This window comes from Pantherophis guttatus, chromosome 9 (assembly GCF_059756535.1).
Source record: "Pantherophis guttatus breed Tessera chromosome 9, ASM5975653v1, whole genome shotgun sequence".
NCBI lineage: Eukaryota > Metazoa > Chordata > Lepidosauria > Squamata > Colubridae > Pantherophis > Pantherophis guttatus.
The window spans coordinates 29,826,834-29,854,665 of NC_142071.1; the positions used below are offsets into that span (position 1 = coordinate 29,826,834).

The 27,832-nt window shown below is 48.8% G+C and overlaps 1 protein-coding gene across 2 annotated transcripts in view; it reads left to right on the top strand.

Moving 5' to 3' along the window:
- The first annotated feature begins 757 nt into the window (after window positions 1-757).
- Window positions 758-27,832, top strand: part of MCAM (melanoma cell adhesion molecule) — a 37,294-nt gene continuing 10,219 nt past the window's right edge. For both annotated transcript variants that reach the window (XM_034425299.3, XM_034425300.3), the window contains exons 1-8: window positions 758-1,136; window positions 18,989-19,119; window positions 20,599-20,809; window positions 20,953-21,023; window positions 21,930-22,017; window positions 23,967-24,146; window positions 25,974-26,101; window positions 27,520-27,658. In XM_034425299.3, coding sequence (XP_034281190.2) covers window positions 839-1,136; window positions 18,989-19,119; window positions 20,599-20,809; window positions 20,953-21,023; window positions 21,930-22,017; window positions 23,967-24,146; window positions 25,974-26,101; window positions 27,520-27,658 — 1,246 coding nt within the window. In that variant the 5' untranslated portion in view covers window positions 758-838. The remainder of the gene's footprint in view (window positions 1,137-18,988; window positions 19,120-20,598; window positions 20,810-20,952; window positions 21,024-21,929; window positions 22,018-23,966; window positions 24,147-25,973; window positions 26,102-27,519; window positions 27,659-27,832) is intronic.

Below are 27,832 nucleotides of genomic sequence, written 5' to 3' on the forward strand. Positions count from 1 at the left end.
TCTCTCATCTCTCTTTCTCATCTATCTATCTATCATCTATATCTATCATCTATCTATCATCTATCTATCTATCATCTATCACTACATAATTTCTCTCTCATCTCTCTCTCTCATCTCTCTATCTATCATCTATCACTACATAATCTCTCATCACATTTAAGTATCACCGATCTCACTCTCGGAGGGATTGTACAAGTCCGTGACTTACGACCATTTGCTTAGTGACGGGATTGAAATGTGTGATTTACAACCAGTCCTCGCACCTATGACCACTGCAGCATTCCCCACAGTCACACGACCAAAATTTGGACCCTTGGCAAATTTTGGGCATCTTGCTTGCCTTGCGGTCAGCTGAGAAACTCCCTGCACTCCGCCCCCCCCACAACAAAGGAGATTAAAAGAATGATGCAGAGCCCTTAGAGTGCCAGGTGAAAGGGGCACGTTTTTGGTGGCACATGCCGAAATCTAAGAGGTGGGGGGTAGGGGCAGAACCATGCCCCTTTGATACAGCCTATTTGGGATTTTCAGTTTTGATGGGAGGTCCACTCAGTGGGGCAGGATGTAGCAAAGGGGGGTCCCCCGGGGATGTGAGGTCACACGTGGCTCTGGGACTGCTGGTTCCCCACAAGCAGAGTTTTTTTTGGGGGGGGTCCCCTGCTTTCACCCCACCCAGACCCAGAGCCTGGACTGGCTCCGTTGAGACCCCCCTCGCCTTTCCTGTCCCAGATGTGGAATCGCGGCTTTTCTCTTTGTCTGGGAAAAAAGAAAAAAGCGAACCGGGCTCCCCGAGTGGCACTTGCCGGCTCCGCTGCACGCATCTGCCAAGGAAACCGGCCAGATGTGTCCGCATCTGCAAGCCGGCACCTGGGAAACCCTCCGGCTCGCCTCCTGGGATCCGCCTGCTTTTCCGCGCTGGTGCAGCCCACCCTCGTGTGGGGGGGGGATGGGGGCAGTCCGGGGTGCCCCCCTCGGAGCGGCCCCTCCCCTCGGCCGTGACGTCAGCCGCCGGGCTCCAGCTCCCCGGCTCCTTGGCCGCAGTCGGAGTCCGGGCACGGTGCGGGCGACCATGAGCTGCGGACGGCTGAGATCCCTGGCGCTGCTGGGCTGCCTCCTGCTCGCCAGCTCCTGCGGCAGAGGTGAGTCGTGGGGGGAGCCCCGGGCTGGACGGGAGGCTCTCGCCCCCAGACCCAAAGCACAGTCGAAAACCTCTTGCAGCTACTCCGGGGTTGCAACCAGCTTGGGTTGCCCGGCGCAGCGCGCGTCTGGAGCTCTCCAAACCCCGGCGCGGCTTCTTTCCCCCGGTTTTGAGTGGGGGGCGTCTCCCGGAGCCCCTCCAGTTCCAAGCGAGCCCGGGAAGGTGCCTGCATGGTCAGGAGGTGCCCAACCCTGGAGGTACCTGCACGGGAAGGGGGTGCCCGGCTTGCCCGCTTGTGCCAGCCCGGGGATCGTTTTTGGCTAGGCAAGGGCGCGCGAGTACCACCCGGTGCCGGAGAAGCGAGGGCGCCTTTCGCGCTCCCGGGCTAGCACCGTTGGAGTACACACCCACCTTTCTCCTTCCCTCCGCCTCTACTCTACTCCACTCCACTCTACTCTACTCCAGGGTGCAGCAGCTGCTACTACAAGCGCTTTGCAACTAGTGGAGGAAAAGGGGGCGGGGTGCGCGGAGGTGGGGAGGTAAAAAAAAGGGAAGGCACAAAAGCACCGGAGTTGGGGAGCCCAGGACGTTGGGAAACGAGGTGGTGAAGGGGGGGGTCCTTCAAAAGGCAGCCCCTGCAAGACCCCCCCCCAGTCCGTCCGTCCCCCTCTGCTCCCCCCCCCCTTTGATTTACGACCCCGAGTTGGCCATGCATTCATAGGGGCACCGCCTGTTCTGGTGGGGGGAATGCGGTGGGCGGGCGAGGGAGAAAGGGATCGGGTTCCTCGCCCACCCACCCACCCTCCCCGGGTATTAGGAAGGGGATTCCCTAGGACGACCCCCTGGGCTCGCCCCCACCCCGTTTCCCAGGCGCGGAGACCGAAGGGGAGGGGGCGGCGGCGGCTGGAGGCGGGTCCGTCTTTGCTGCAGTCTTGTTTGTGGGGAGAGGGGTGGGATTTTTGCAAAGCCTGCTCAGGGCGAGCCCTTCGGGACCCCTCCCACAAAATAGGTTTGCTGTTGCCACGGCCGTCTCGCAACTGGCTTGAGGAGTCCTGCCCATTGAGCAAGGAACCAAACTGCCCGGGCATTGCCCAGCACTCGCTTCCAACCGCGTTGAGCCCAAGGCGGCGGCGGCGGCGGCGACCGACCCAGCCCTTATTCCTTTTTTTGAGTGGGGGGGATGCAGCGTCTTCTCCAGGGCTTCATGGGGCTCAACCCCCCCCTCCCCACGCCCCCTTTGCTCGTTGCAAATGCGGTTTGCCTCGGAAAGGGTGGAGCCCAGCCAGGCACCAGCTGCTCCGCAGGAAAAAATCTGGAGGGTGTGGAAGCCCCCTCCCCAGCTTCATCGGCTCTGCAACCTTTGTTCCACCTTGCCCGCAAAGAAGCCGAGCTAAACCCCCTTTATTGTCCCCGAGAGGCAGAATGGGGAAGAGGAGGGGGGGTTCCTCCCCCAGCGGGACAAGTCCAGAGCTGGCTTGGCATTGTGGCTGGTGCCAAGCAATCGTCCCCCCCACCCCGGGACAGGTGGCTCTTCGGCTTCCTATCTTCCCCGGACCCCTCCCTGCCCACAGAGAGCAGGGCACTGAGGGAGGGGATTCCGGGCACATGCCACCCACCCGCCCACTTTGCATGCCTGAGCTGCCTCCCTAGGCTGGTGGCACATTTTTTTTGACATTCGATGCCCGCGTCTTGGGTGGCTGGTGTTTCTCCAAGGCTGAGGTTCCTTCTTTTCCAAACCCAGAGAAGTGCCAGCTATCTATTTCCCTCCCTCCCTCCCTCCTTCCTCCGTCTGCCTGTCCATCCTTAATTCAAGATGGCAGAAATCTCAAATATCCAAGGGCGTGGTGCCCGGGGCTCAAAACACGAGATCCGTAGGGCGGTAAGATTTTAAAACGAGAAGGAGACCTCATTGAGCCCTTCGCAACTCAGCCCAGCCTCTTCCCCTGGCACAAGCCTTTGCAAGATTCGTTGGCATCTCCTTTACCTTTCCAGCTGCTGGGTCATTCCCTGGTCAGGGAACATGTGGATTTTTCTCCTTCTTTTTTCTTTTCCTATCCCAGTTACTGTAGTCTGAAAAGATTTGTGATGGGGAAGAGGTTTTCATCAAACAAACAGCGTATGGAAATGAAGAAGGGCCCGTGTTTTTGCTAGTTTTGCTTATTTCTCAGGGAAGTATTTCTAACCGGGGGAATGGTGCCAAAAATTTCCAGGGCTGCGCTCGGCCTGGGAACAAGCTGTCCGTTAAAATATGTAAAAGTTTTTCAAGGAGGAAAGGAAGGGATGGCGTGTGCTTCGAATCGGCGATGGGAAAAGAGGGACTCCCGTCCTGCAGGCAGCTTTGCTTTGCAAATGTTGCAGTTCTTATAATTAGCAAGCATGGAAGTGGGGAAAGGAAGGTGCTGGCTGGAGCCTTATTCCTTCCTAAATCTTCTTAGAAAATAAAAAAAATTGAGGGTGACTGTAGCCCTGTGCTTTGTTTGTTGCTCAGAAGGTAAAAGACAAAGGAAAAAAAAAACTCAGGTGATGGAAAACGTATTCGGGATTGAATATCCAACTTGCTTTCTGCGGTGAAACCATATTTTGTGTCCGGCCACGCCCTTCCTAACGCCCCATTTGGGAGACTCCTTACACTGCAGGACAGCTTTGGACTTGTATTTATGCAACTTGGAATAAGAGCGGTTTGCGATAATCAAATCAATTCCTAGGGCAAATCTCATCAAATCCGAACATCAGATGCGTAAATGCTCTTTGGCATCCTTTCTCCAGGGACTGCGTTCAAGATCAAAAATCTTTTTTTAAAAAGGGTTTGGTTTTAAGCTGTTTTCCTAAATGTTAGGCATTGAAGGCAGGATGTGGCTGTTCTTAAGGGGGAGAGGTGAACCCATCGGTGAAAAATCAATGGGCTTTTGCCCTTTCTGGATCTTCTGTGACGGGAAACACTCAGCATCTCTATTGGGTTCATTCCAGCAAGATAGATCCCTTCTATCTTCTGATACCTTTTGAGTAGTCTTCAAGGGCAGCCCCACACAGAGCACATGGTAGTAGTCAGTGTTTGTAAGGGTGGGAGTGAGTGGAGTAATTGTCTCCTGGTCCATTGGCTCACACGTATTTCCAGGATCTTCTATCATGGATCATTAGGCCTTGTAGAAACTTCTGCCTCTGGGACGGTGTTTCTCAACTTGCCAATTTTCAGACACACGGACTTCAACTCCCAGAATTCCTCAATCGCTGACGGGAATTCTGGGAGGTGAAGTCCATGTGGCATGGCTGACTGGGGAATTCTGGGAGGTGAAGTCCACGTGGCATGGCTGACTGGGGAATTCTGGGAGGTCAAGTCCACGTGGCATGGCTGACTGGGGAATTCTGGGAGGTCAAGTCCACGTGGCATGGCTGATGGGAATTCTGGGAGGTCAAGTCCACGTGGCATGGCTGACTGGGGAATTCTGGGAGGTCAAGTCCACGTGGCATGGCTGATGGGAATTCTGGGAGGTCAAGTCCACGTGGCATGGCTGACTGGGGAATTCTGGGAGGTGAAGTCCACATGGCATGGCTGACTGGGGAATTCTGGGAGGTGAAGTCCATGTGGCATGGCTGACTGGGGAATTCTGGGAGGTGAAGTCCATGTGGCATGGCTGACTGGGGAATTCTGGGAGGTGAAGTCCATGTGGCATGGCTGACTGGGGAATTCTGGGAGGTGAAGTCCATGTGGCATGGCTGACTGGGGAATTCTGGGAGGTGAAGTCCATGTGGCATGGCTGACTGGGGAATTCTGGGAGGTGAAGTCCATGTGGCATGGCTGACTGGGGAATTCTGGGAGGTCAAGTCCACCCAACCTACATTCTGTTGATGAGATATCTCATCCTAGCCCACCTTATGTTCTTCTTTCGGGAAATCATTTTGGGGACTATGTCATGTATCTCAGCATGGCCTTACCATCTGGGACACCGGGCAAAGTGCCCACTAGGAATTCTTTCCAACTTGGAACAAACAACTGGACCTAGCCAAAGGTCCTTTTATTTTCAGGAGGCAACTGGACTTCTTTGTTTTTCTCTGAAGACGTTTCGCTTCTCATCCAAGAAGCTTCTTCAGCTCTGACTGGATGGTGGGGACATACCAAACCTTGGAGATGGAACCCTTGTTGTTCCATCTTTCAATTTCTTCCTGGGTTGGGTGTCCCAGTCTCTGTCTTCAGGTGCCTACCTGTCTTGGCAACAGAGTGTTTAAGGTTGTTTTAGAAGGTGTCCGAACATCGAAAGAATTAACTGAATGGCTCAACAGAAACATAGCAAAGAGGCCACTGTTATTAGCTTCTCTTTGGATGTCTGGGTAGTGTCAATTAAGTTTGGCAGATGAGGCCAGATCTAAAGAATGGCTAGTCTAGTGAAGAGAAGGACCAGGGGAGACAGGATAGCAGTCTTCCAATATTTGAGGGGCTGCCACAGAGAGGAGGAAGGGGGTCAAGCTATTCTCTAAAGGCCAGAAAAGGAATAATGGATGGAAACTGAACAAGGAGAGATTCAACCTGGAAATAAGGAGGAATTTTCTGACAGAACAGTCAATCGATGGAATAGAAGTTGCCTTCGGAAGTTGTGGGAGCTTCATCACTGGAGGCTTTCAAGAAGAGACTGGACTGCCATCTTTCAGACATGGTGTAGGTTCTCCTGCTTGGGTGGGGGGTTGGACTAGATGACCTACAAGGTCCCTTCCAACTCTGTTAATCTGAATCTAAATAAGTTTATCAAAGGCTTGGAGGCTAAAACATACGAGGAACAGATGCAGGAACTGGGCCTGGCTGGTCTAGTGAAGAGAAGGACCAGGAGAGACAGGATAGCATCTTCCAATATTTGAGGGGCTGCCACAGAGAGGAGGAAGGGGGTGAAGCTATTCTCCAAAGCACCTGAAGGCCAGACAAGGAATAATGGATGGAAATTGATCAAGGAGAGATTCAACCTGGAAATAAAGAGAAATTTTCTGACAGTGAGAACAATCCACCCATGGAACAGAAGTTGCCTTCAGAAGTTGTGGGAGCTTCATCACTGGAGGCTTTCAAGAAGAGACTGGACTGCCATCTGTCAGAAATGGGGTAGGTTCTGCTTGGGTGGGGGGGGTTGGACTAGATGACCTACAAGGTCCCTTCCAACTCTGTTGATCTGTTCACCACCACAGCTTCTCTGCTCACTTCTCACAATCTTGGAAATAACCGGTTCTGAGACTGACTCACTTCTTCAGTTGGTGGTTTCCGTTGAACGGAAGTAGGGGAGCCCAGCAAAGATCATCGGATGACAATTTTGGAGGAGATCCAGGGGGCTTGATCTGAAATTCCGTGTCTTGCTTCGAATTCCCCACTTGTTGCTATTACCTTTGTGGTGTGTTTGTGGGGGCGGGGAGAGAAGGGAGTATTTGAAAGTATTTCAAAAACTCCTCCCATCCAGGAGAGTGAAAGTTGGTGAAGGAAGAATTTCAAATATAAATAGTCGCTTAGTGACCTTTGGAAGGTGGAAAAAAGGAAGCTACAATCCGGTTTTGAAGTTCTGATGTTTTTTGAGGGGGGGGTCCCTGCTCCCCCTCACCGTGGTCCCAGGATCGTATTTCTGGCCCTCAGCAACACAACCACAGTTACAGCCAGGGGTGGGATTCAAATAATTTAACAACCGGTTCTCTGCCCTAATGATTTCTTCCAACAACCAGTTCACCAAACTGCTCAGAAAGTTAACAACCGGTTCTTCCGAACTGGCTGAATCCCACCACTGGTTACAGCCGTTTGCAACAACCGCCAGTCACGTGATTGTGTTTTATTACGACCGTTTTGCTGAAAACCGGAAGTTACTTCCAACGTGGGACCAAACTGTGCTAGAGCGAACAATGTGTTTGTTGAACGACTGCCCTATTCGCTTAATGACCGCCATAAAAAAAAAGCATAACATCAGGTCGGGATTTATGGCCGTCGCAACATACGACCATAATGGCCAGGCTCCGTTACGGTTGTGTGTGTGTGTCGAAGGACTACCAGGTAGTCCTTGTCTTACAACAGTTCATTTAGTGACCATTCAAAATTATAACGGTGCTGAGCAAAGGGACTTGCCTTGTTCACTTAACAACTGTGGCAAGAAAAGTCGGAAAACAGGGCAAAACTCACTGAACAGATGTTTCACTTAACGACATAAATTTTGGGCTCTATTGTGGTCCTAAGTCAAGGACTAACTGTACCTGTAATGTAATTCCATGCCCAATAGTCATTGAATGGATCAAATTCCAGAGAATTTGGAGAGAGTGCCTACCACAGCCCTTCCTTCTCCTGCCTTTCTTTGTTTCTCCCACGTCTTGTAGCAATCTTTGCCTGCAAGAAGAGTGATTTGTTTTCTCTAGGAAACAAAGCCTTCACATTGCTGCATTCTGTCCTCACCCTTTGGCATTCGCCTTCCTATACTGGTAGTCCTCGACTTAACAACAGCTCATTTAGTGACCGTTTGGAGTTACAACAGCATTGAACAAAGTGACTTAAGACCGTTTTTCACACTGTAGCATCCCCATGGTCACGTGATCAAACGTCAGTTGCTGGGCACTTGGTTCATACTTATGTCGGTTGCCGTGTCCCGGGGGGGGGGTCATGTGATCCCCTTTTGTGACCTTTTGACCAGCCTAGTTGGTGGGAAAGCCAGATTCGCTTAACAACCGGGTTATTAATTTATCAACTGCACGAATTCGCTTAACAAGGGTGGCAAGAAAGGTTGTAAAACGGAGCAAAACTCACTGAACGAATGTCTCACTGAACCACAGAAAAGTTGGGGTCAGTCGTGGCCCTAAGTCGAGGACTACCTCTTTTGTACTGGTCCTTAAGCCAAGAGATTTCAATAACCCTGCATCCCTTCCGCCTCGTTCCCTCCCCTGTCTGAACCTGTAAGGTCCCCGCGAGAGCTCCCCGCAATTTGCAACTCACAGCGTAACAGCCACACCGAACGGAACCCAACCAGCAGCCCTCGATTAATAAAAATATCTGCCTTGTATTCTATCCGCTTAATCAGGTCCGTTGGGAGAAAAGCCAAGCCTTTCCTTCTAGGGAGAATTCCTCTCTCCCAGCAAACTTTCTTGCCTTGTCTTTTTTTATCCTCTCCAGATGCTATTTTTTCACCCTTCTGGCATGTCTGCAATTTCTCTTCCCCCCCACCATCCCCCCCATCCCAGTAGCCTGGCCTTGTCCCCATCCTCTCCTTATTGACAGGCAATTAATTCTCGGATTAATTTCCCTCCTCCCAACTGGACTTTCCCCTCCCCTGGTCCCTTCCTTCCCGCAGGCAGGAAGGACCCCCTCTCTGCCCAGCTTAAGACCCTCCGTCTCAACCACTCTTTTTCTCCCTGGCCTGCCAGGATGGCTCAGAGAGCGGCTGGTGCTCCACTGGGTTTGGCTGCTTGCGAAGTTTGCACCCGGATCATTCCAAAACAGGCTAAATATGGTGAACTGGAGTCCCGGGAAACCTGCCCCGGAGTGAGTCAGGCATTGTGCTTCTCTCATGACACCCCCCCAGGTCCTCATTCTGTGCATTGCCTCACAGAATGACGTTTGCTTGGGGAAGAGTGAAGTGGGGGGTCCTGAGCTGGCTTTGCCATCAGATGCTGTGGTCTTTTGTTTCTCATGTTCCCTGGGAGCGTGCCTAGGTACCCTGGCCAGGGATGGTAGAAACCAGGATCTAAATTTTGCACGTTTGGGGGAGGGGGAAACCTAGAAATGTTTCGTTGAGATGTTTTTCAGAAAAAGCAAAGCAGAGTTGGCATATTTGAGAATCGCAACCCATTTTATCATACATGGTGGTTATGCCCTGAAATGAAAAAATATTGGAAGAAAATACATAGGTAGGTACAGGAATTAACAGGACATCAGATAGAGTCCACCCCGGAACTATTTTCTCCTAGGGATAGTTAAAAGGAAATATGATTAAAATATATATATATTATTTTACATATAATAACCTCAGCAGGCAGTGGTGAAATTCATTTTTTTTTACTACCGGTTCTGTGGGCGTGGCTTGATGGCGTGGTGTGGCTTGGTGGGTGTGGCTTGGTGGGCATGGCAGAGGAAGGATACTGCAAAAATCTCCATTCCCACCCCACTCCAGGGGAAGGATATTGCAAAATCCCCATTCCCACCCCACTCCAGGGGAAGGATACTGCAAAATCCCCATTCCCTCCCCATTCCCACCCCACTCCAGGGGAAGGATATTGCAAAATCCCCATTCCCACCCCACTCCAGAGAAAGGATACTATGAATCTCCATTCCCACCCCACTCCAGGGGAAGGATACTGCAAAATCCCCATTCCCACCCCACTCCAGGGGAAGGATACTGCAAAACTCCATTCTCATCCCACTCCAGAGGAAGGATACTATGAATCCCCATTCCCTCCCCACTCCTGGGGGAAGGATATTGTAAAAGCTCCATTCCCACCCCACTCTGGGGACAGCCAGAGGTAGTATTTAGTAGTTCTCCAAACTACTCAAAATTTCCACTACCGGTTTTCCAGAACCTGTCAGAACCTGCTGGATTTCACCCCGGCAGCAGGGCAATGCTGGAGGAAATACAAACATACCTTCCGAAGGTTTAGTAACTTGAAAAAATATTTGATTGTGCTGAAATGGACAAATTAACCACTGAACTTGAAAGGACAAATAGATTCGAAATACTACGCAACCCAGGAGAAGGGGTACGACTGGATTGAGAACAGAAAAAAAGGAAAAAGAAATAGACAAAATAAAAGTAGAATTAAAATGTATAGTAAAAACTATAGAGTGTATTTGAGTTGGAATGTTATAGTATGCAAATGGTCGCGGTTATGCATAAGATATTGAGTAAGATTTGTTTATTTGTAAAAACGCAATGAAAATATTAAGGAGCCTTGATAGCACAGTGGTCTAAAGCACTCTGTTATTAAGACCAGCTGCCTGCAATTACTGCAGGTTCGAATCTCGCCAGGCTCAAGGTTGACTCAGCCTTCCATCCTTTCTAAGGTAGGTGAAATGAGGACCCAGATTGTGGGGGCAATAAGCTGACTTTGTATAAATATACAAAAGTACGAAGGCTATTGCTTAACGCATTGTAAGCCGCCCTGAGTCTCCGGAGAAGGGCGGCATATAAATCAATTTTTTTTTAAAAAAAAAGACAGAATCGCAACCCTCTCCCATAATTTGGGCCCCAAGCCGCCCTCTGGTCCCCCCCCCCCGTGCTCCTTCCTTTCCTTAAAATATCTACCGTTGTTTTCTGTTTTTGCTCTTTGGCAAGTGACACCTGATGATACAAATCCTTCTGGGGGCATTTTGGGGGCTGATAACCTCCGGGTCTGTTCTGCAACTTTGCTCCAATTCTCCTTTTAAAGCCATTGCGACGTCCATTTTGGCTTCGTTGCCTCTTTGGCAGGGAGGACGGGGGATTTATGAACTGGAGAAAGAAATTCCGTCTTTTCTGCCTTTCATCTCCTTCCAAGCAGCTTTGTGGAATGACCTCCGGGTTGCCATGTTGTGAGAAACAAGACAACCGTTTTATCACGGCTCCTTGTGTCAGGGAGACGTTTAAACATCTCTCTCTCTCTCTTGGACTGATTTGTGTCTCCTCGTTCAAAGTCCTCCAGGCTTTGGCCAAAAGAACAAGGAGGGTCAACTTGGTGCAACTCTGCGCTCTGTCTGAAATTGTCCAAGCTTCCGTTCTGGATCTTTTTTCTTGCAAGATTCTTTCTGGAAACCATTTAGAAAATTGGTTTTTGCTTCTTCTTCAGTTTCATTTCAGGTTCCGGTTGAACTTTTTCAGTCCAGAGTGAAAAGTGATCTTCGCATATAACAAAACCAATTCATCTTTAAACCTTGTTCCTCCGATTCTTGCTTTGATTTGAGTTCACCCTTTTCATTCAATAGTTCACGATTAACAAATTTGTTCGCTTCTAAATACGACCGAGTATGAAAATGCTTCAATCGTCGATAACCGGACTGGATTTTTTAAATAGTGTTGTTTTTTTTAATCTTCTCCCAAATTAATCACAAAGCTTCACATATATAATGTCTTCTGAAGTACCCCTGTGTTTTTGTTCCCTTGTACCATAGAAAAGCATGCCATCCTAACAACAAGTGGTATTTTACACTTAAAAAACAAAAACAAAAAAGCCACCTTAATTGAATGTTTTGGCCCAACCAGTTTTTGCTTTCCAAAAATGGTTGTTTTTTTTAAGGGTGGTCCATGATCTCCAGAGATCATCTCAACCATCAACTTCCCAAGGAAGGCTTCACCTTTTCAGAAAAACCCAGCCTAGACTTTCTTGACATCTGTAAGCCTCTCCTCTCCTCCAGAACAGAGGTCTCCTACCTTGGCCGCTTTAAGCCGGGCGGACTTCAACTCCCAGAATTCCCCAGCCAGCTGGCTGGAGAATTCTGGGAGTTGAAGTCCACCCGGCTTAAAGTGGCCAAGGTGTGAGACCCCTGCTCCAGAAGGCCATCTTATTATTTATTTATTTATTTATTTATTTATTATTTATTTATTTATTTATTTATTTATTTATTTATTTATTTATTTATTTAAATTTTTATACCGCCCTTCTCCCGAGGGACTCAGAGCGGTGCACAGCCACAATAAAACAACATATATCCATAACATTTAAAAACAGTTTAAAACATATTAAATAATTTGGCCCTTATATTAAAAAACTAAAAAACTAAAACACCCATTAAAATTCGTTATTTAAGCCAGCTCAGCCTGTTGGAACAGTAAAGTCTTAAGGGCACGGCGAAAGATACGTAGGTCGGGGATCATACGTATCTCCGGGGGCAATTCATTCCAGAGGGCGGGTGCCCCCACAGAGAAGGCTCTCCCCCTGGGGGTCACCAGTTGGCATTGTTTGACCAACGGCACCCTGAGGAGTCCCTCTCTGTGGGAGCGTATTGGCCGGTGGGAGGCTATCGGTGGCAGAAGGCGATCTCGTAAGTACCCAGGTCCTAAGCCATGGAGCGCTTTAAAGATAGTAACCAGCACCTTGAATCGCACCTGGAAGACCACCGGGAGCCAGTGCAGCTCACGCAGGAGGAATGTTACATGGGTGTGCCGTGTCGCTCCCATAATCACCCACGCGGCCGCATTCTGGACCAGTTGGAGCCTCCGAGTGCTCTTCAAGGGGAGCCCCATGTAGAGAGCATTACAGTAGTCCAGACGGGAAGTGACGAGGGCATGCGTGACCGTGCGCAAGGCGTTGACTGATGCATCCTTGAAAAGGCTGTTCCAAGCTTTGCAGAGATTTCCAGAAGGAGTGGACTACGTTGAGATCTGGTCACTCTTGTTCCCGAAGACGAACGAGGATTTGGGGAGGGGGGGGTGTCTCCTTCCTTTTCCTCTCCTTGGTTTCTTTGCCCGGGCAATTCTGGGTGGGCGTTTTTTTGGAATGGTGGAGAAGTTTTGGGAGAGAATGGAGCTTCTATTCCCAGCTCCTCTTCTCTGCGGCCTTTGGAGTCGTTTAGTAAGTTTTCCCCCCTGGATCCTCGGGGGCCTTCTCGCCTTCAATCAAGCCATTGTGCTGTTGGGGGGGGGTGTTGTCTGCCCCTATTTTCCTGCAGGGAAGTGGAAATTTGCTTTTGAACTTTGCTCCGGGCTCCAGGCCTGATGGGAAATGCCGAAGGGCTGATTCCGTCAGAAGGAAGCGGGGCGTCCAAATCAGAAATCCCTCCGGCAGCAAAAGCTCCTTTTGTTTCTGGGTACGCCCTCCCTCGCTTTGGGCTGGCTGCCCCACTGTTTGACGAAACGGCCCCCGTCTCTCCTCTGGACACCCCCCCTGCTTCCGTAAGAGTGTTGGCAGCAGCTGCTCTGACGTGCCAGCTGCCAGCCTTGTGCCAGCTTTGGGACAGCAGAGGAACAAAAGGTTGGCTTTCTGACTTGTGCCCAGTGGCACGTGGTGGACATTCCTGGCGCATGAGGTGGTCGTGCAGGCCGGAAGTCATCCAGCAGGCCAGCCTGGACAGTGAGAGGACACAACCACAGCGTGGTCCCTCCCAACAGAAAACTCTTAGGCCTTTCTGTCCGTTTTCCCAGCCCACCATTTAAAACTTGCTCTGAGAAAGAATTGCAATGGCAAGAGTGATATGTTGGCTCATTCTGGGTAGGATCCTACAAGAATTTCCCCATCTCTTCAAATTTGGCCAGAATGGGTTTCTCAACTTCAGCTCAAAGTCAACTTCTATGGCATCAACGGAGGCCTCCATCCGTCTTTGGCCTGTCTCCTGAAGCTGGTTACTCTCCACTCTTGCTGGCCAGTCCCAAATCCACATCAGGGTTTCCTTGGTGGTGATTATCCCAACTTCATCGGATCTGGAATGACAGCAAGCCATTTAGATCAGGAGATCTCCAACCTTGGCAAGTTTAAGACTTGTGGACTTCAACTCCCAGAGTTCCTCAGCAAGCAAGGCTGGCTGAGGAACTCTGGGAGTTGAAGTCCACAAGTCTTAAAGTTGCCAAGGTTGGAGATCCCCTGATTTAGATGAATCTCTTGGAGTTACCATCCATCCTTTTGGCTGAGCTGCAGAGCCTTCAAGGATGGTCCATCCTACCAAACGTGAACCTGTGACACCTTCATTGTCTAGGATGAACCGGGGCTCACAAGTGCCAAGAACCTTCTTCCAGAGGTCCAAGCGTTGGCTGTTTTATGCCCTGAAGCTTGTTTTCTTCCTCAGGACTGACCAAGACTTATCAGCCTCCTCCAAGGCCCTGCCTCAACACTGGATCGATTGAAGCCCATTACTTCTCCTCTGGACTGTGGCCAGCAGCTCCATTACTTGGCATGGAGCTGGAAACAACCTCAGCCACCGACCCATCAGCGAGCAGCCCTTGCTTCACCCATGGAGATCTTTTGAGGACTCATCAAACGGGGTGGGTGGAGGGGAAGTCACCTAGACGACTACCTCGATTGATTACTCAGCTCCTCTCTCCTTCCTAATGGTGTCCAGCCTCATCCACGCTGCTTAATGAGTGGTTCTCTTCCTCACTTTGTCTCCCTCCTTCCCTCCCTCCCTCTCTCTTCTTCCCTCCTTCCCCCTCTCTTTCTCCCCTCCTTCCCTCTCTCTTCTTCCCTCCCTCCCTCTTCCCTCCCTCCCCCTCCTCCTTTCTCCCCCTCCCTCTTTCTCCCCCTCCCTCCCTCCCTCCCTCTCTCCCTTCTTCCCTCTCTCCCTCCCTCTCTTCTTCCCTCCCTCCCCTCTTCCCCTCTCTTTCATCCCCTCCCTCTCTTCTTCCTCCCTCTCTCCCTTCTTCCTTCCCTTCCCTCTTTCTCCCCCTCCTTCTCTTTCTCCCCCTCCCTCCCCCTCTCTTCTCTCCCTCCCTTTCTCCCCCTCCATTCCTCTCCTTCCCTCTCTCCCTTCTTCCCTCCCCCTTTCTCCCTCTCCTCCCTCCCTCTTCTTCCCTCCCTCCCTCCCCCTCTTTCTCCCTCTCCCTCCCTCAGTCTCTCCCTCTCCCTTCTTCCCTCCAACTCTCCCCCCTCTCTTTCTCCCCCCTCTCCCTTCTCTTTCTCCCTCCCCCCTCTCTTCTCTCTCTCTCCCCCTCCTTACAGTGTTCAGGCCCAGAGTCTCCACAGAGGGATCAGCACACAAACCAGAGCAAATAAGTAAAGAGAACAAACTGCTGACGCTTGTCCAACTCAATCAGCCGGGGCCTCCTTCTTCGTAAGGCCGGTTGCATGGAAACGTCACGCCTCATCATGTTTCACATTTGCTGAAGGTCATCTGTGCTCACTCGGGGGTTGTCCCTGGTGATGTCCAGCTGGGCAAGGATGTTGACTTCATTTGGGAAGAGACAAAAGCTTTGTTCTGGGCTACCAGAGAAGAAGCTGTTCAAGGAGCCACTAAACCATTGCGTGTGTCCCCCAATTCTTCCAACAAATTCTTCCACCAATTGGCTACCACCAAACCAATTGAGAAGAAAGAAAGAAATGAAGACTTCCTGCTAGCTTCCCATCAAAGAGGAACCAAGTCTGGCTTCTTTTTTGCTTTTTCTTGATCAACCAAGGAAGTGAAGTTCTACCACCACCTGCAGGGAATCAGGTGCTAAAAGCCACCTCCTTGGTAGTTCAACCTAAACTGGCTGGTCATATTCATCTTGCAACCCAGAGAGTTCTCCATCTCGGCCTAATTCATAGCTTGGTTCTCATTCATAGGAATCTCATTATGGGCTTGCTAGTCCTTCGTGGCTGCTGGTACTTTTTTTTAGAGGGGGAGGAGATGTGGTAGATGGGATTCCCAGTCCTCTCCTTGCTGCAAAAGTTCCTCATCGGGGAAGGAATATTTAAGAGTTAATGCCTGCCTCTTATCCTTGCGTCAAGCCTCATGGTAGTAACCCCCTAGTGAATCATAGCATTGGGTCAGTTCTATCAATAGCTTTTATTTAGTCTTAACTGAATAAAACCTCCATATTTAGAAGGACTGGGTGTCTAAGGCAGTTTATGAGAAGGGCTGTGGCTTCTTGGCAAGTGAGAACATAATGATGCAAGAAGATCATTGACTCTCTTAGATCTTTTTTCCAATCTCCCTTGCCTCTTGGCTTCCTTGTTCAGACAAGTTGGAGTCCTTGCTACATGACAAGCCCGGGTATCATCAGAAATAATTTGGGATCCCCTTCCATGATGCAAGAGGAAGAACTGAATCCCCACCTGCCAAGTCCAGAAATCGCGCCCACTTGGCGAATGCCTGGAAACCCAGCAGATGTTCAGCAAACGCGTGGGTTCCTCTCCAAACGGAGTGGAGGGGGGGAAGGATTGTGGGCCACACAAAATAGTTGTGTAGAGCTGCCAGGGAGAGGCGTCTCTCTCTCTTGGACAAGAATGGTTTTGTGCAGGATATTCATCTCCAACTTTGCACCTGCTCCCTTTTGCAAAGAGGGAAGTTTGCTGGTTTTGAAGTTGATGGGAATGATCTTCTCAAGGCTAGTCTGGAAAGAATTGTAACTGCAACCCCTTTAAAAAAGAGAGAGACAGAGCCAAAGAGGGCTCTACCTTTTGGACAGAGTTTAGCGGTCAAACATGGGACCAATGAAAAGAGATTGCCCAAAGGGTGTATGAGAAAAAACCCCAAACGGAGTAAGATAAAGGATTGGCTCATGGAGATTACAGGAGTTAGCTTTCAACTGAGACCAGAGGTCTACTTATTAGGAATAAATCCTGGGGGTATAAGGAAAATAGACTGGTACCTTTTTTATTTATTTATTTATTTGATTTATATGCCGCCCTTCTCCAGAGACTCAGGGCGGCTTACAGTGCATTAAGCAATAGCCTTCATACTTTTTGTATATTTATACAAAGTCAGCTTATTGCCCCCACAACTGGGTCCTCAATTTACCTACCTTAGAAAGGATGGAAGGCTGAGTCAACCTTGAGCCTGGCGAGATTCGAACCTGCAGTAATTGCAGACAGCTGAATGTTAATAACAGGCTTTTAGTCTGTTGAGCTATCCAGGCTTATAATAAAAATTAAAAAAAGAGAGAGAGAGAGAAAAAAACCCCCAAACCATCCAGTTGGAATGATGCTTTGCTGAGATCTTCAGAAGAAGTTTTGGAGTTACGCTGTCCGTTGCATGCAGTGGGGCAGGGAGTGGGGGGGGGCAGAATCCTCCAGCCTTCCTTCCAGATTGGAGCATTGAAGATGAGGACAATGGGGTTTGGTCTGGTTCATTGGAAGGTCTACAGGCAAGAAAACATGGTGATGGACCATTCTGGTAGAGAGGTGCCTTCCACGGTTTGAGTTCATCCTCAAGAAAGGGGCAAACCTTTTAAATTACACTCATAAGTCATGGTGTGTAGGAGAAGGAAGAGGCTGAGCTGGAAGGCGGAGTTAAGTATGTCATCAGTTTGGATGTCACAAAAAGTCCAGCGCACCCCCGTGAATCTGGTTGACCCTTATCCAATGCCAATTTAGCTTTGACTGTTAGTTGACTGGATTCTTACATTAGCGGTAGCAATAATCAACTCTTCTGTGCTTTGAATTCAACGAATGTCCCTGAGTCCCTGTTTTTCTGTGCTTCACCTGGTGATTATTAAGTGAGCTGACCACGGGTCTCTGCAAATACCGAGCGCCCAAAATGCAACCATGTGAATACGGGAAAGGGGAGTAGCCGTCAGAACTTTGAAACCGGTGCTATAAGTAACTCTGGGGAGCGTAGAATCAAAGACAGGACCCAAAAATAAAACCCCATAATCAAAGACTCACTGCAGTTTTTTTGCAGGGAAGATCCATCAGCCACCTGTCTGAAATGGTCTAGGTCCGTGATGGCGAACAGGTGTGCCACCTGTAGCACACGGAGCCATATCGGTGGGCATGCTAGCGTTGCCGTAGCTCAGCTCTGGCACGCGCATCTGATTTTCGGGCCTTCCGGGCCCACCGGAAGTCGGCAAACAGGCCGTTTCTGGCCTCCGGGGAGGATGGGGAAGGCTGTTTTTGCCCTTCCCAGGCGCCAAGAAAGCCTCTGCAGCCTGAGGACGGCGAAAAATGGGCCTACCAGGCCCACCGTGCCATTACGTGCCAAAAGCAGGGAGAGCGCAGGGGGGTTGCGCATGGGGCGCATTGAATTATGGGTATGGGCACACACACACATGACCCCCCCCCCCGCTCCCTCCGATTTTGGCATGTGACGCCATCACTGGTCTAGGTTCTCCTCCTTGCGCAGGGGGTTGGACTAGAAGATCTCCAAGGTCCCTTCCAGTTCTGTTCTGACGGATTGGTAGCTATTTATTCGGTGCTCCCTGGAGGAATTTCCTTCTAGAGAACTGTGAGAGGAGTTGCTGCAACACAAAAGGGTGCGTTCTCCGTATTTATACATTTCGGGAGAGGAGGAGAAAGGAATAATCGCACATATGCCAAGATAACAGATGATATAAGCATGAATAGTCCCTAATTAGCAAACCTCGAGTTATTCCCCTGCCCATCTACGGTTACTACCCTCAAGAAAGAGTTGTTGTCTTGAAAAGGAGCGTTTCAGTTGTGTTGCCATGGCAGTTGTGATAAAACGGACTGAGAAACGGAAGATGTCAAGGTTGCGCCAATTAGTTTGGAGTCCTTCTATATTTATATCTGGTTTACACGCTTCCATTCCTCCCAAAGAAAAATTGCTTTTCCTCACAGGAGGTCTCTTGAACCTTCACAAGGTCCCTAAGCGACCGTCATAAGTCAAGGACTGCCTGTGAAGTTCTAATCTACCTGTCGAATTGATTTTCCTAATAGGGTGGACAGGAGGCCAGATCGGTGGTGAAATTCAAGGTTTTTTTACTACCCGTTCTGTGGGCGTGGTGTGGCATGGTGGGTGTGGCAGGGGAAGGATACTGCAAAACCCCCATTCCCTCCCCACTCCAGGGGAAGCATACTGCAAAATCCCCATTCCCACCCCACTCCAGGGGAAGGATACTGCAAAACCCCCATTCCCTCCCCACTCCAGGGGAAGGATACTGCAAAACCCCCATTCCCTCCCCACTCCAGGGGAAGCATACTGCAAAACCCCCATTCCCACCCCACTCCAGGGGAAGGATACTGCAAAACTCCCATTCCCACCCCACTCCACGGGAAGGATACTGCAAAACCCCCATTCCCTCCCCACTCTAGAGGAAGAATACTGCAAAACCTCCATTCCCTCCCTACTCCAGGGGAAGGATACTGCAAAATCTCCATTCCCACCTCATTCTGGGGCCAGCCAGAGGTTGTATTTGCCGGTTGTCCGAACTGCTCAAAATTTCCGCTACCGGTTCTCCAGAACCTGCTGAATAACATCTCTGGGCCAGATGCTGGTGGCAGCCCTGTGGAAGCTAGATAGATATGACTGTAGCCTTTAATTCTGGTTCCCCCCCCCTTTTTTTTTTAATCCTCCAGGAGATGCAGAAACAAATGTAGAAGTTTCCATGCCAGATGTGGTAGAAGCCGAAATTGGGGAAACAGCTGTCATTGACTGTGAGTTCTCGCTCCCAGAGAACAGCAGCTACACTTACATCAACTGGTTTTCTGTAAGTCAAACAAAAAAAATTAGCTTTTTGGGGGGTGGGGGGGGCAGAGGCTGAAGAAATGTTGGCTTCCGTGGGGTTTCACCAAAGGTGGAACTGTATGGAATAGGGGTCTCCAACCTTGGCAACTTTAAGGCTTGAGGACTTCAACTCCCAGAATTCCTCAGCCAGGGGTCTCCAACCTTGGCAACTTTAAGACTTGAGGACTTCAACTCCCAGAATTCCTCAGCCAGGGGTCTCCAACCTTGGCAACTTTAAGGCTTGAGGACTTCAACTCCCAGAATTCCTCAGCCAGGGGTCTCTAACCTTGGCAACTTTAAGGCTTGAGGACTTCAACTCCCAGAATTCCTCAGCCAGGGGTCTCCAACCTTGGCAATTTTAAGACTTGAGGACTTCAACTCCCAGAATTCCTCAGCCAGGGGTCTCCAATCTTGGCAACTTTAAGGCTTGAGGACTTCAACTCCCAGAATTCCTCAGCCAGGGGTCTCCAACCTTGGCAACTTTAAGGCTTGAGGACTTCAACTCCCAGAATTCCTCAGCCAGGGGTCTCCAACCTTGGTAATTTTAAGACTTGAGGACTTCAACTCCCAGAATTCCTCAGCCAGGGGTCTCCAACCTTGGCAACTTTAAGACTTGGCTGGCTGAGGAACTGGGAGTTGAAGTCCACAAGTCTTAAAGTTGCCAAGGTTGGAGACCCCTGGTATGGAAGCTTCTGAGTAACACAGGGTTCTGGGGCAGCCGTGCTGTCTCATCTCTCGCTTCTTCTCCTGTGGGTTTATCTTTTTTGTGATCGCGGCTCTCCGTGTTTTTTTTTTCCCCCTTTCTCTCTTTTGCAATCCTAACTTTTGCCAATCTTTTCCGGAGTGTAAAATGGTGCTGGCACCACAAAGAGGTTTGGGTCGTTTCAGAGTTTTATCTTCTTTTATCTTCGGTTCCTATTGTCATTTCTTCGATGGTTGCGAGCTGGCCAGAGTCACTCCGAGTCGGGCAGCATACAAGTTTCTTTTTTTAAAAAAAAAAAATACTGCTGCTAATAATCATCATTCTGGAAGCGGCAAGCAGGGGAATAAAAATGGGATGACTTCTTAGCTGTTCTAAATTGTTCATTTTAAAAATAAAAATAGCGGGAATTGATCGATTTTAAAGATAAGCTGGCTTGCAGAAAACAGCTTCTTGGAACCAGAAGTTCAACACTGCCCCCAGATGACAATTTATTTAAAATTACTCTGGAGGAAAATTCTTAGTCCTGGTTTTACAGATGTTTTCCCCCTCCCGGAGGCTCGAGAAAAGCCTCCGGAGCCCGGGGAGGGCAAAAACACCCCCCCACCCGCCACGGTGCAGGAGGCTGACTACGCCACGCCCACCATGGCCACGCCCACCCAGCAACCGAGCAGAGAACCCCTTGCTAAAATTTTTGAAGCCTACCTCTGGTCCTGACCCTTTCCCCTTTCTCTTCCTCACCCCGTTTCTCGGACTTTCCAGGGGGAAAAAATGACGCGGAAGAGACTCATCTCCTTGATCCAAGACAAAGAGGACTGGGCAGAAGACCAGTACAGAGACCGTCTGAACATCGCCAAGAATTTCTCCCTCGTCATCAAGAAGGTCACTCCGCAAGATGCCAAGCTCTACATCTGCCAAGTGGGGCTCGGCAGCCTCGGCGTCGGTGAGAACCGGACTAAGCTGCAGGTCTCAAGTGAGTGGTTCCAGCCCAACCTAATCCATATCTCAAGTTTGGCAGGGTGGGGAGGTGGATTTGCAAGGAAGGTCCAAGCGATGGAAAGACTTTTCCTTCAACCACACAACCTGACCTCTGTCTTCATCCTTCTTCTCTTCCAGAAGCCCCGGAACTACCTGAGTTTCAGCTGGCGAAAGATGGATTTCGAGCCGCTGAACCCACCCTTCAAGAGGTAGGGATTGCTCTGTGTTTTAAGAGCTCTGCAGGGTGCTTCACCCCAAAATTTGGACCTCTGTCCATCCCCTTCTCTGAAGGCATCTCTCTTGAGTTTTAATTCATAGATTGGGATAAATTTGCAGCAGAAATGCTTATTTGGGGACAAGTAGACGTCCTTGGAACAAAGCAGGTATGCACAGAATAAGGGGTTGATATAGTCTGCATAATAAAGGACGCTGTGGCTTAGTGGCTAAGACGCTGAGCTTGTCGATCGCAAGGTCGGCAGTTCAGCGGTTCGAATCCCTAGGGCCGCGTAACGGGGTGAGCTCCCGTTACTTGTCCCAGCTTCTGCCAACCTAGCAGTTCGAAAGCACGTAAAAAATGCAAGTAGAAAAATAGGGACCACCTTTGGGGGGAAGGGAACAGCGTTCCGTGCGCCTTTGGCATTGAGTCATGCCGGCCACATGACCACGGAGACGTCTTCGGGCAGCGCTGGCTCTTTGGCTTTGAAACGGAGATGAGCACCACCCCCTAGAGTGGGGAACGACTAGCACATATGTGCAAGGGGAACCTTTACCTTTATAGTCTGTATAAGCTGCATAGAAATCAAATCCCTTAGATCAGGAGTGTCCAACTTGGCAACTTCAAGAACTGTGGACTTCAACTCCCAGAATTCCCCAACCAGCATAGCTGGCTGGGGAATTCTGGGAACTGAAGTCCACAAGTCTTAAGGTTGTTGGACATCCCTGCCTTAGATGATGGTTGCCAAGGGTGGATTTGCCCAACCTTTTCCCCTTTAGCTCTCTAAAGGACGTTATCTATCTCCAACTTGGAATTTGAACCCTGAACCCATATTAATATCTGAGCTGTCCACCCCTAGAGAACTGCAAGAACTGATCCTGTCAACGTTTCTATTCTTCAGATAGCAACCTGTACTGCCCGCAACGGCTTCCCGGCTCCAAGCATCGTGTGGTACAAGAACAGGGAGGCCCTGCAGCCCAAAGACGAAGGTATGTCCTCCTGTTGATGTTCTCCAAAGGTCACCTCAGACCCAGAGCCAGAAAAGGGCTCACAAGACCATCCAGGAAAAGGAAGGGTCCTTTTCTAAGGTTGGCTGTCAGGTTTCAATGTCGTCTCAAATAAAATAAATTGCATTTCCAAACAAATAGTCTTTGAAGAAATCTTTCATTTTATTAAGCACGACAACCTGTCCCCGATTGTGGCGTAGCCAACACTGACTTCCTGACCCCAAACCTTCCCTTTCCGTTCCCCAATTCTCTGCGTCTCATTGGCCCTCTTCCAAATCACTCTCCCCATATCTACTACTTCAGCTCCCAGGAATATCCCCCCTCCCATCTCATCTCCTAGGGGATATTATCTTCAGGGAAAATAAGTAGGTGAGAAGTCAAGCGTCCTCTTGCCAGCTGCCCCCCTCTTCTCCTTCTTATGTCAGCACTAGAGTAAATGCAGGTTGAAGTGCTGACATCGGCATGTTGTGATCCAAGAAAAATCTCACTGTGTTCTACTATTTCCTGTCCTATGGGTGAGAACGATGTCCAGGGGAGCCTTGTTTCCCCAACAGAAAATGTTTAGTTCTTTGGGGTGGCATATGAGGATGATGGCTTTGTGGGGGCCCATCTTGACTGAAAAGCAAAGAGGTTGAAGCAGGGGTGAAATCCAGCAGGTTCTGACAGGTTCTGGAGAACCGGTAGCGGAAATTTTGAGTAGTTCAGAGAACCGGCAAATACCACCTCTGACTGGCCCCAGAGTAGGGTGGGAATGGAGATTTTGCAGTATCTTCCCCTGGAGTGGGGTTGGAATGGGGATTTTGCAGTATCCTTCTCCTGCCAAACCCACCAAGCCACACCATACCCACCAAGCCATGCCCACAGAACCAGTAGTATAAAAATTTGAATTCCACCACTGGGTTGAAGCAACAAGAGTAAGGAGAGCTCCACAGTTGGTGGGTCAAGGAGAAGATGAGATGGAAACCTTTTGACTTGGAGCAGGAGACACCAATGTTTGGACCTTCAGACTCTGTCCAATGGGAACGATGGCTTAATGGTAGGCAAGACTTCCGAATGTGACCGATTTGGCTAAAACAAGATTGGCGTCCAATCTTGACAGCTTGAAGACTTGTAGACTTCAACTCCCAGAATTCCCCAGCCAGCATGGGGAATGGGGGATTCTGGGAATTGAAACCCACAAGGCTTAAAAGTTACCACGGTTGGACACTCCTGGGCTAAACCATGGTTACACAAAAGAAGGAACTTCTCCTTGTCTGAATATATGACGCCGTCCTCGATCCACTATCTCAAAAAGGATCGATTCAAAGTCTGTGGAGATTCTCATCCAGGTCACGGTTTTCCCAAAGGTGCTTTTTCAAGAGGCAACTGGAATTTCTGGTTTTTCTTTGAAGATGTTTTGCTTCTCATCCAAGAAGCTTCTTCAGCTTGACTGGATGGTGGGGAAGGAACGAAGGAAGTGAGAAAGAGAAGGAGGGAGGGAGGGAGGGAGGGAGGGAGGAAGGAAGGAAGGAAGGAAGGAAGGAAGGAGAGGGAGGAAAGAAGGAAGAAATGGAAGTCTATGGAGATTCTCCGTCATCCAGGTCCTGGTTGTCCCAAAGGTGCTTTTTCGAGAGGCAAATGGACTTTCTGGTTTTTCTTTGAAGACGTTTCGCTTCTCATCCACAAAGCTTCTCCAGCTGTGACTTCTTCAGTCAGAGCTGAAGAAGCCTCTTGGATGAGAAGCGAAACGTCTTCAAAGAAAAACCGGAAAGTCCAGTTGCCTCTTGAAAAAAGGGATCGGTTCAATAGGAATCGAACAAGCAGAGGAGCATCCCTGGATTACAGCCATCGTTTTCTCCACACCCGATCTCTCCTTCTCCAGCTTTAAGTTGTCTTGGAACAAGGCTATTCTCATTGCTTTCTCCGTTGTTGTTTCTTTCCCGCTCCACCAGAAACGGGGATCCACGCCACGGTCATCACGGAATCCAGCGGGCTGATCACCATCCGCAGCATGCTTTCGGCCCGAGTCGCCAAAGAGGATCGCGAAGCTCAGTTTCACTGCCAAGTCAATTATACCCTGATGGGGAAGAACAAGACCGCCGTGTCAGAGAGCTTCAGAATCAACGTTCTTTGTAAGTCTGGGCTCCACACGTGGGTTGGGTCAGGTCCAGGAGTGATATTCACTTACTTTCCCTACCGGTTTGCAAATGTGAGTGCGTGCCCCATCCACGCATGTTCCCAGCCTCCTGTGTATGCCCTTTGCTGGTGCACGCACCAGGGGTAAAATGCTCCCGGTTTGGACCGGTTCGCCTGATCCGGTAGCGATGATGGCGAGTGGTTCGGAGAACCGGTAGCAAAAATCTCTGCCCTCACCCCCACCATGCCCAGCTGAGCCGCACAATCATCAGAGGCTTTTTTAAATTATGTTTAAAAGCATTTTTTCCACTTCAGCTGAAAAAATGTTTTTAAAAGTTAAAAGAAAAAAAAAAAGCCTCCGATGATCGCGCGGCTCAGTTGGAATCGTCAGAGGCTTTTAAAATCTTTTTTTTTTTTACAGCCTCTTCGGCTGAAGAGGTTGTAGGGAAAAAAATGCTTTTAAAAGCCTCTGACGATCCCAGCTGAGTTGCCTGATTGTCAGAGGCTTTTAAAAGCTTTTTTTTTTACAACCTCTTCGGATGAAGAGGTTGTAGAAAAAATGTTTTTAAATGAAAAAAAAAAGCCTCTGCCGATCAGGCAACTCAGCTGGGATCGTCAGAGGCTTTTAAAAGAAAAAAAGTCTCTGCCAATCAGGCAACTCAGCTGGGATCGTCAGAGGCTTTTAAAAGCATTTTTTCTACAACCTCTTCAGCAAAGAGCTTGTAGAAAAAATGGTTTTAAAGGTAAAAAAAAAATTGGCCACGCCCATCCAGTCACATTACCTTGCCACCAAGCCACGCCCACAGAACTGGTAGTAACAAATTTTACATTTCACCACTGGCACGCGCCTTTCGCATGTGTGCCCAGCCTCAAAAACTTACTTAAATAGGATGGCATAGAGCCGGGGTGGGAGGGAAGAACACCTGTGATTTCCCGCTACCGAATACAACCTCTGGTCGGCTTCATAGGAGACTGCAGTTGATTACACTGGGAATTGATGTAGGTAGTCCTCAACTTACGACTACAATAGGGACCGGAATGTCAGTCACACGTCATGTTGGGCGTAAGCCGAGTCACCAGGTCTTTGGACCCGATGGGATGATGGTATTTATCACAGTTCCTAAGTTGAGTCTACCCACTTGTAAGTCGAGTCATGCGATTATACATCCAGTCCCCATGGCCATGAGTGCGAATCCAGGTTCCCCCACGGTATCAGAAACTGGCAAAAAAAAAAAAAAAAAACCCCTCCTCCCACAAATTGTGATCACATGATCAAATTTAAATAAATAAATAAATAAATAAATAACCACCAAAAAAAATCCCGTTGCAACTAGTTATAAATGCGAGCCAGTGCTGCCACCTGCTGTATTAGAGATAAATTGATTTTTTTCATATGCAGACACACAGATATGTGTATGAAAACCAATCAATATTGATTATATTTATTTACACAGATACACCACACAGACACACACACGTGTGTGTCAAAACACAATGAAAAGAAATACTTGTATATCGATTTATTTCTCCCCAATTTTCAAGGTAATGATTTTCCCAAGACAGTTTCCACTGCATGTAAAATTCAAGATTCTTTTAAAAGTTTTACCTGAAACGTTTCCCAGGGGCCATTCGGTGGTGGCACCTTAAATAAATCATAGGAGCAGATTTGGGGTGCGGAATGAAAACTCGTTGGGGAAATCTGAATATTTTAACTAAACTCTGCATTTCCGGCCTTGCGGATGAAGACGTGGTGGACTTGAAACCCCATAATTCACAGCAGCTTATCGCAGAAGAGGAATGCTTTTGCTCTGCTTCTTTTGTAGATGCCACCCAGAACCTGAGTTTCACCCTGGACCAACCGAACCAAGAGTTGAAGGAAGGAGACAACGCGACTTTGGTCTGTGAAGGGGATGGGAATCCACCTCCTGAATATACTTTATTTAAGACGGAGGTGAGCCTCTTGTCCCCATTCCGACTTCCCCATATATCTTGCTAAACCATGGAATGACTAACCATAAGCAAACCAGGTTAAGATTGTATGAATGCAGCCTTCCCAGCCTGAAGGAGCTGCTTATACATGCCAGACACTCCCTGTTGAATGGCTTACCAACTCCTGGTGGAACTGGATCTTGGAAACTTTTTCATGGACACCTACCTGTACTATTTCCTTTTCTCTCTCTCTCTCTCTCTCTCTTCCTCTCTCTCCCTCCCTCTCTCTCTCTCTCTCTCTTTTATTTATTTACTTATTATATCTGGCCAGGGTAGATGTTCAGACACGCTCTGTAAGTGGGGCGAAATACCACCACCCAAATGTGACTGCGAGGTCAAAAAACAAATGATCCAACATAGATCCAGCATGCCAAAAACATGCTGATTTTCTGGCTGTGAAAAAATGAAGGGGGAAAAAATTGTATCTGCAATCTAGACATACGTTTATAATATTTTAGGTTTTATGTTTCCTATTTTGTATGTGGTGTGAATGTGCCATATGAGAGAGAGCGGGAAGGAGGGAGGGAAAGAGAGAGAGAGAGAGAGATACATAGACAGATTGAGATGAGAGAGGTGATAGATGAGAGATAGAGAGAGAGATAGATAGATAGATAGATAGATAGATAGATAGATAGATAGATAGATAGATAGATAGTTTCCCTGAAAATAAGACCCTGTCTTATATTTTTTTGAACCCTGAAATAAGTGCTTGGCCTTATTTTCGGGCAGGTCTTATTATTTTGGGGTGTGTGGAGCAAGATTGGGCTCCTCTTGCCATCTTGTCTGATTTCCAGCTCTGCATTTAAATATTTTCAGGGGTGTCTTATTTTCGGGGAAACAGGGTAGATAGAGGTAGGTAGGTAGGTAGGTAGGTAGGTAGGTAGGTAGGTAGGTAGGTAGGTAGGTAGGTGGATGGATGGATGGATGGATGAATAGATAGATAAATAGATAAATAGATAATACATAGACAGATTGAGATGAGAGGATAGATGTTAGAGATAGGTAGGTAGGTAGAAGATAGATAGATAGATAGAGATAGATAGATAGACAGATAGACAGACAGACAGACAGACAGATTGAGATGAGAGGTAATAGATGAAAGAGGTAGGTAGGTAGGTAGAATATAGATAGATAGAATATAGATGGATGGATATTGAGATGAGAGAGATAGGTAGGTAGATAGATTTATTAAATTTATATGCTGTCCACCTCTCAAGTGACTCTGGGTGGCTTAAAAATGTCATAAAAAGAGAGCTACAAACAGTAAAGCATTAAGTATTCAATAAACAGAATTTAATGAAGTTAAAAACCAGAATGCTGCGAGGTGGGAGGTGGGGTCTCCTTCCTAGTTCCCTAACACCCCTCTCTCACCTCAAACAGGACTCGCAGTACTCATCCCCAGACGGGAAGATGTTATTTCCCAGCGTCATGAGAAACGACAGTGGTCTCTACTGGTGCAAAGCTCTGGATTTGCACACCCTTGAGGAACTAATCGCTTCGGTGGATCTGATGGTCAACTGTGAGTAGCTCTCCTGGTGCTCGTTTCTGATTTCATAGGACACGGGGACAAAGCTAGGAACTTCCAGTTTCAATTCCAAATTGTGCCCCCTTCCTTCACCCAGAGATACACTCATGGGGTTCCAAGGTTATTGTAGGCTGTAATGAGAGGATTTGAAAAGTCTTTTTTTTTAAA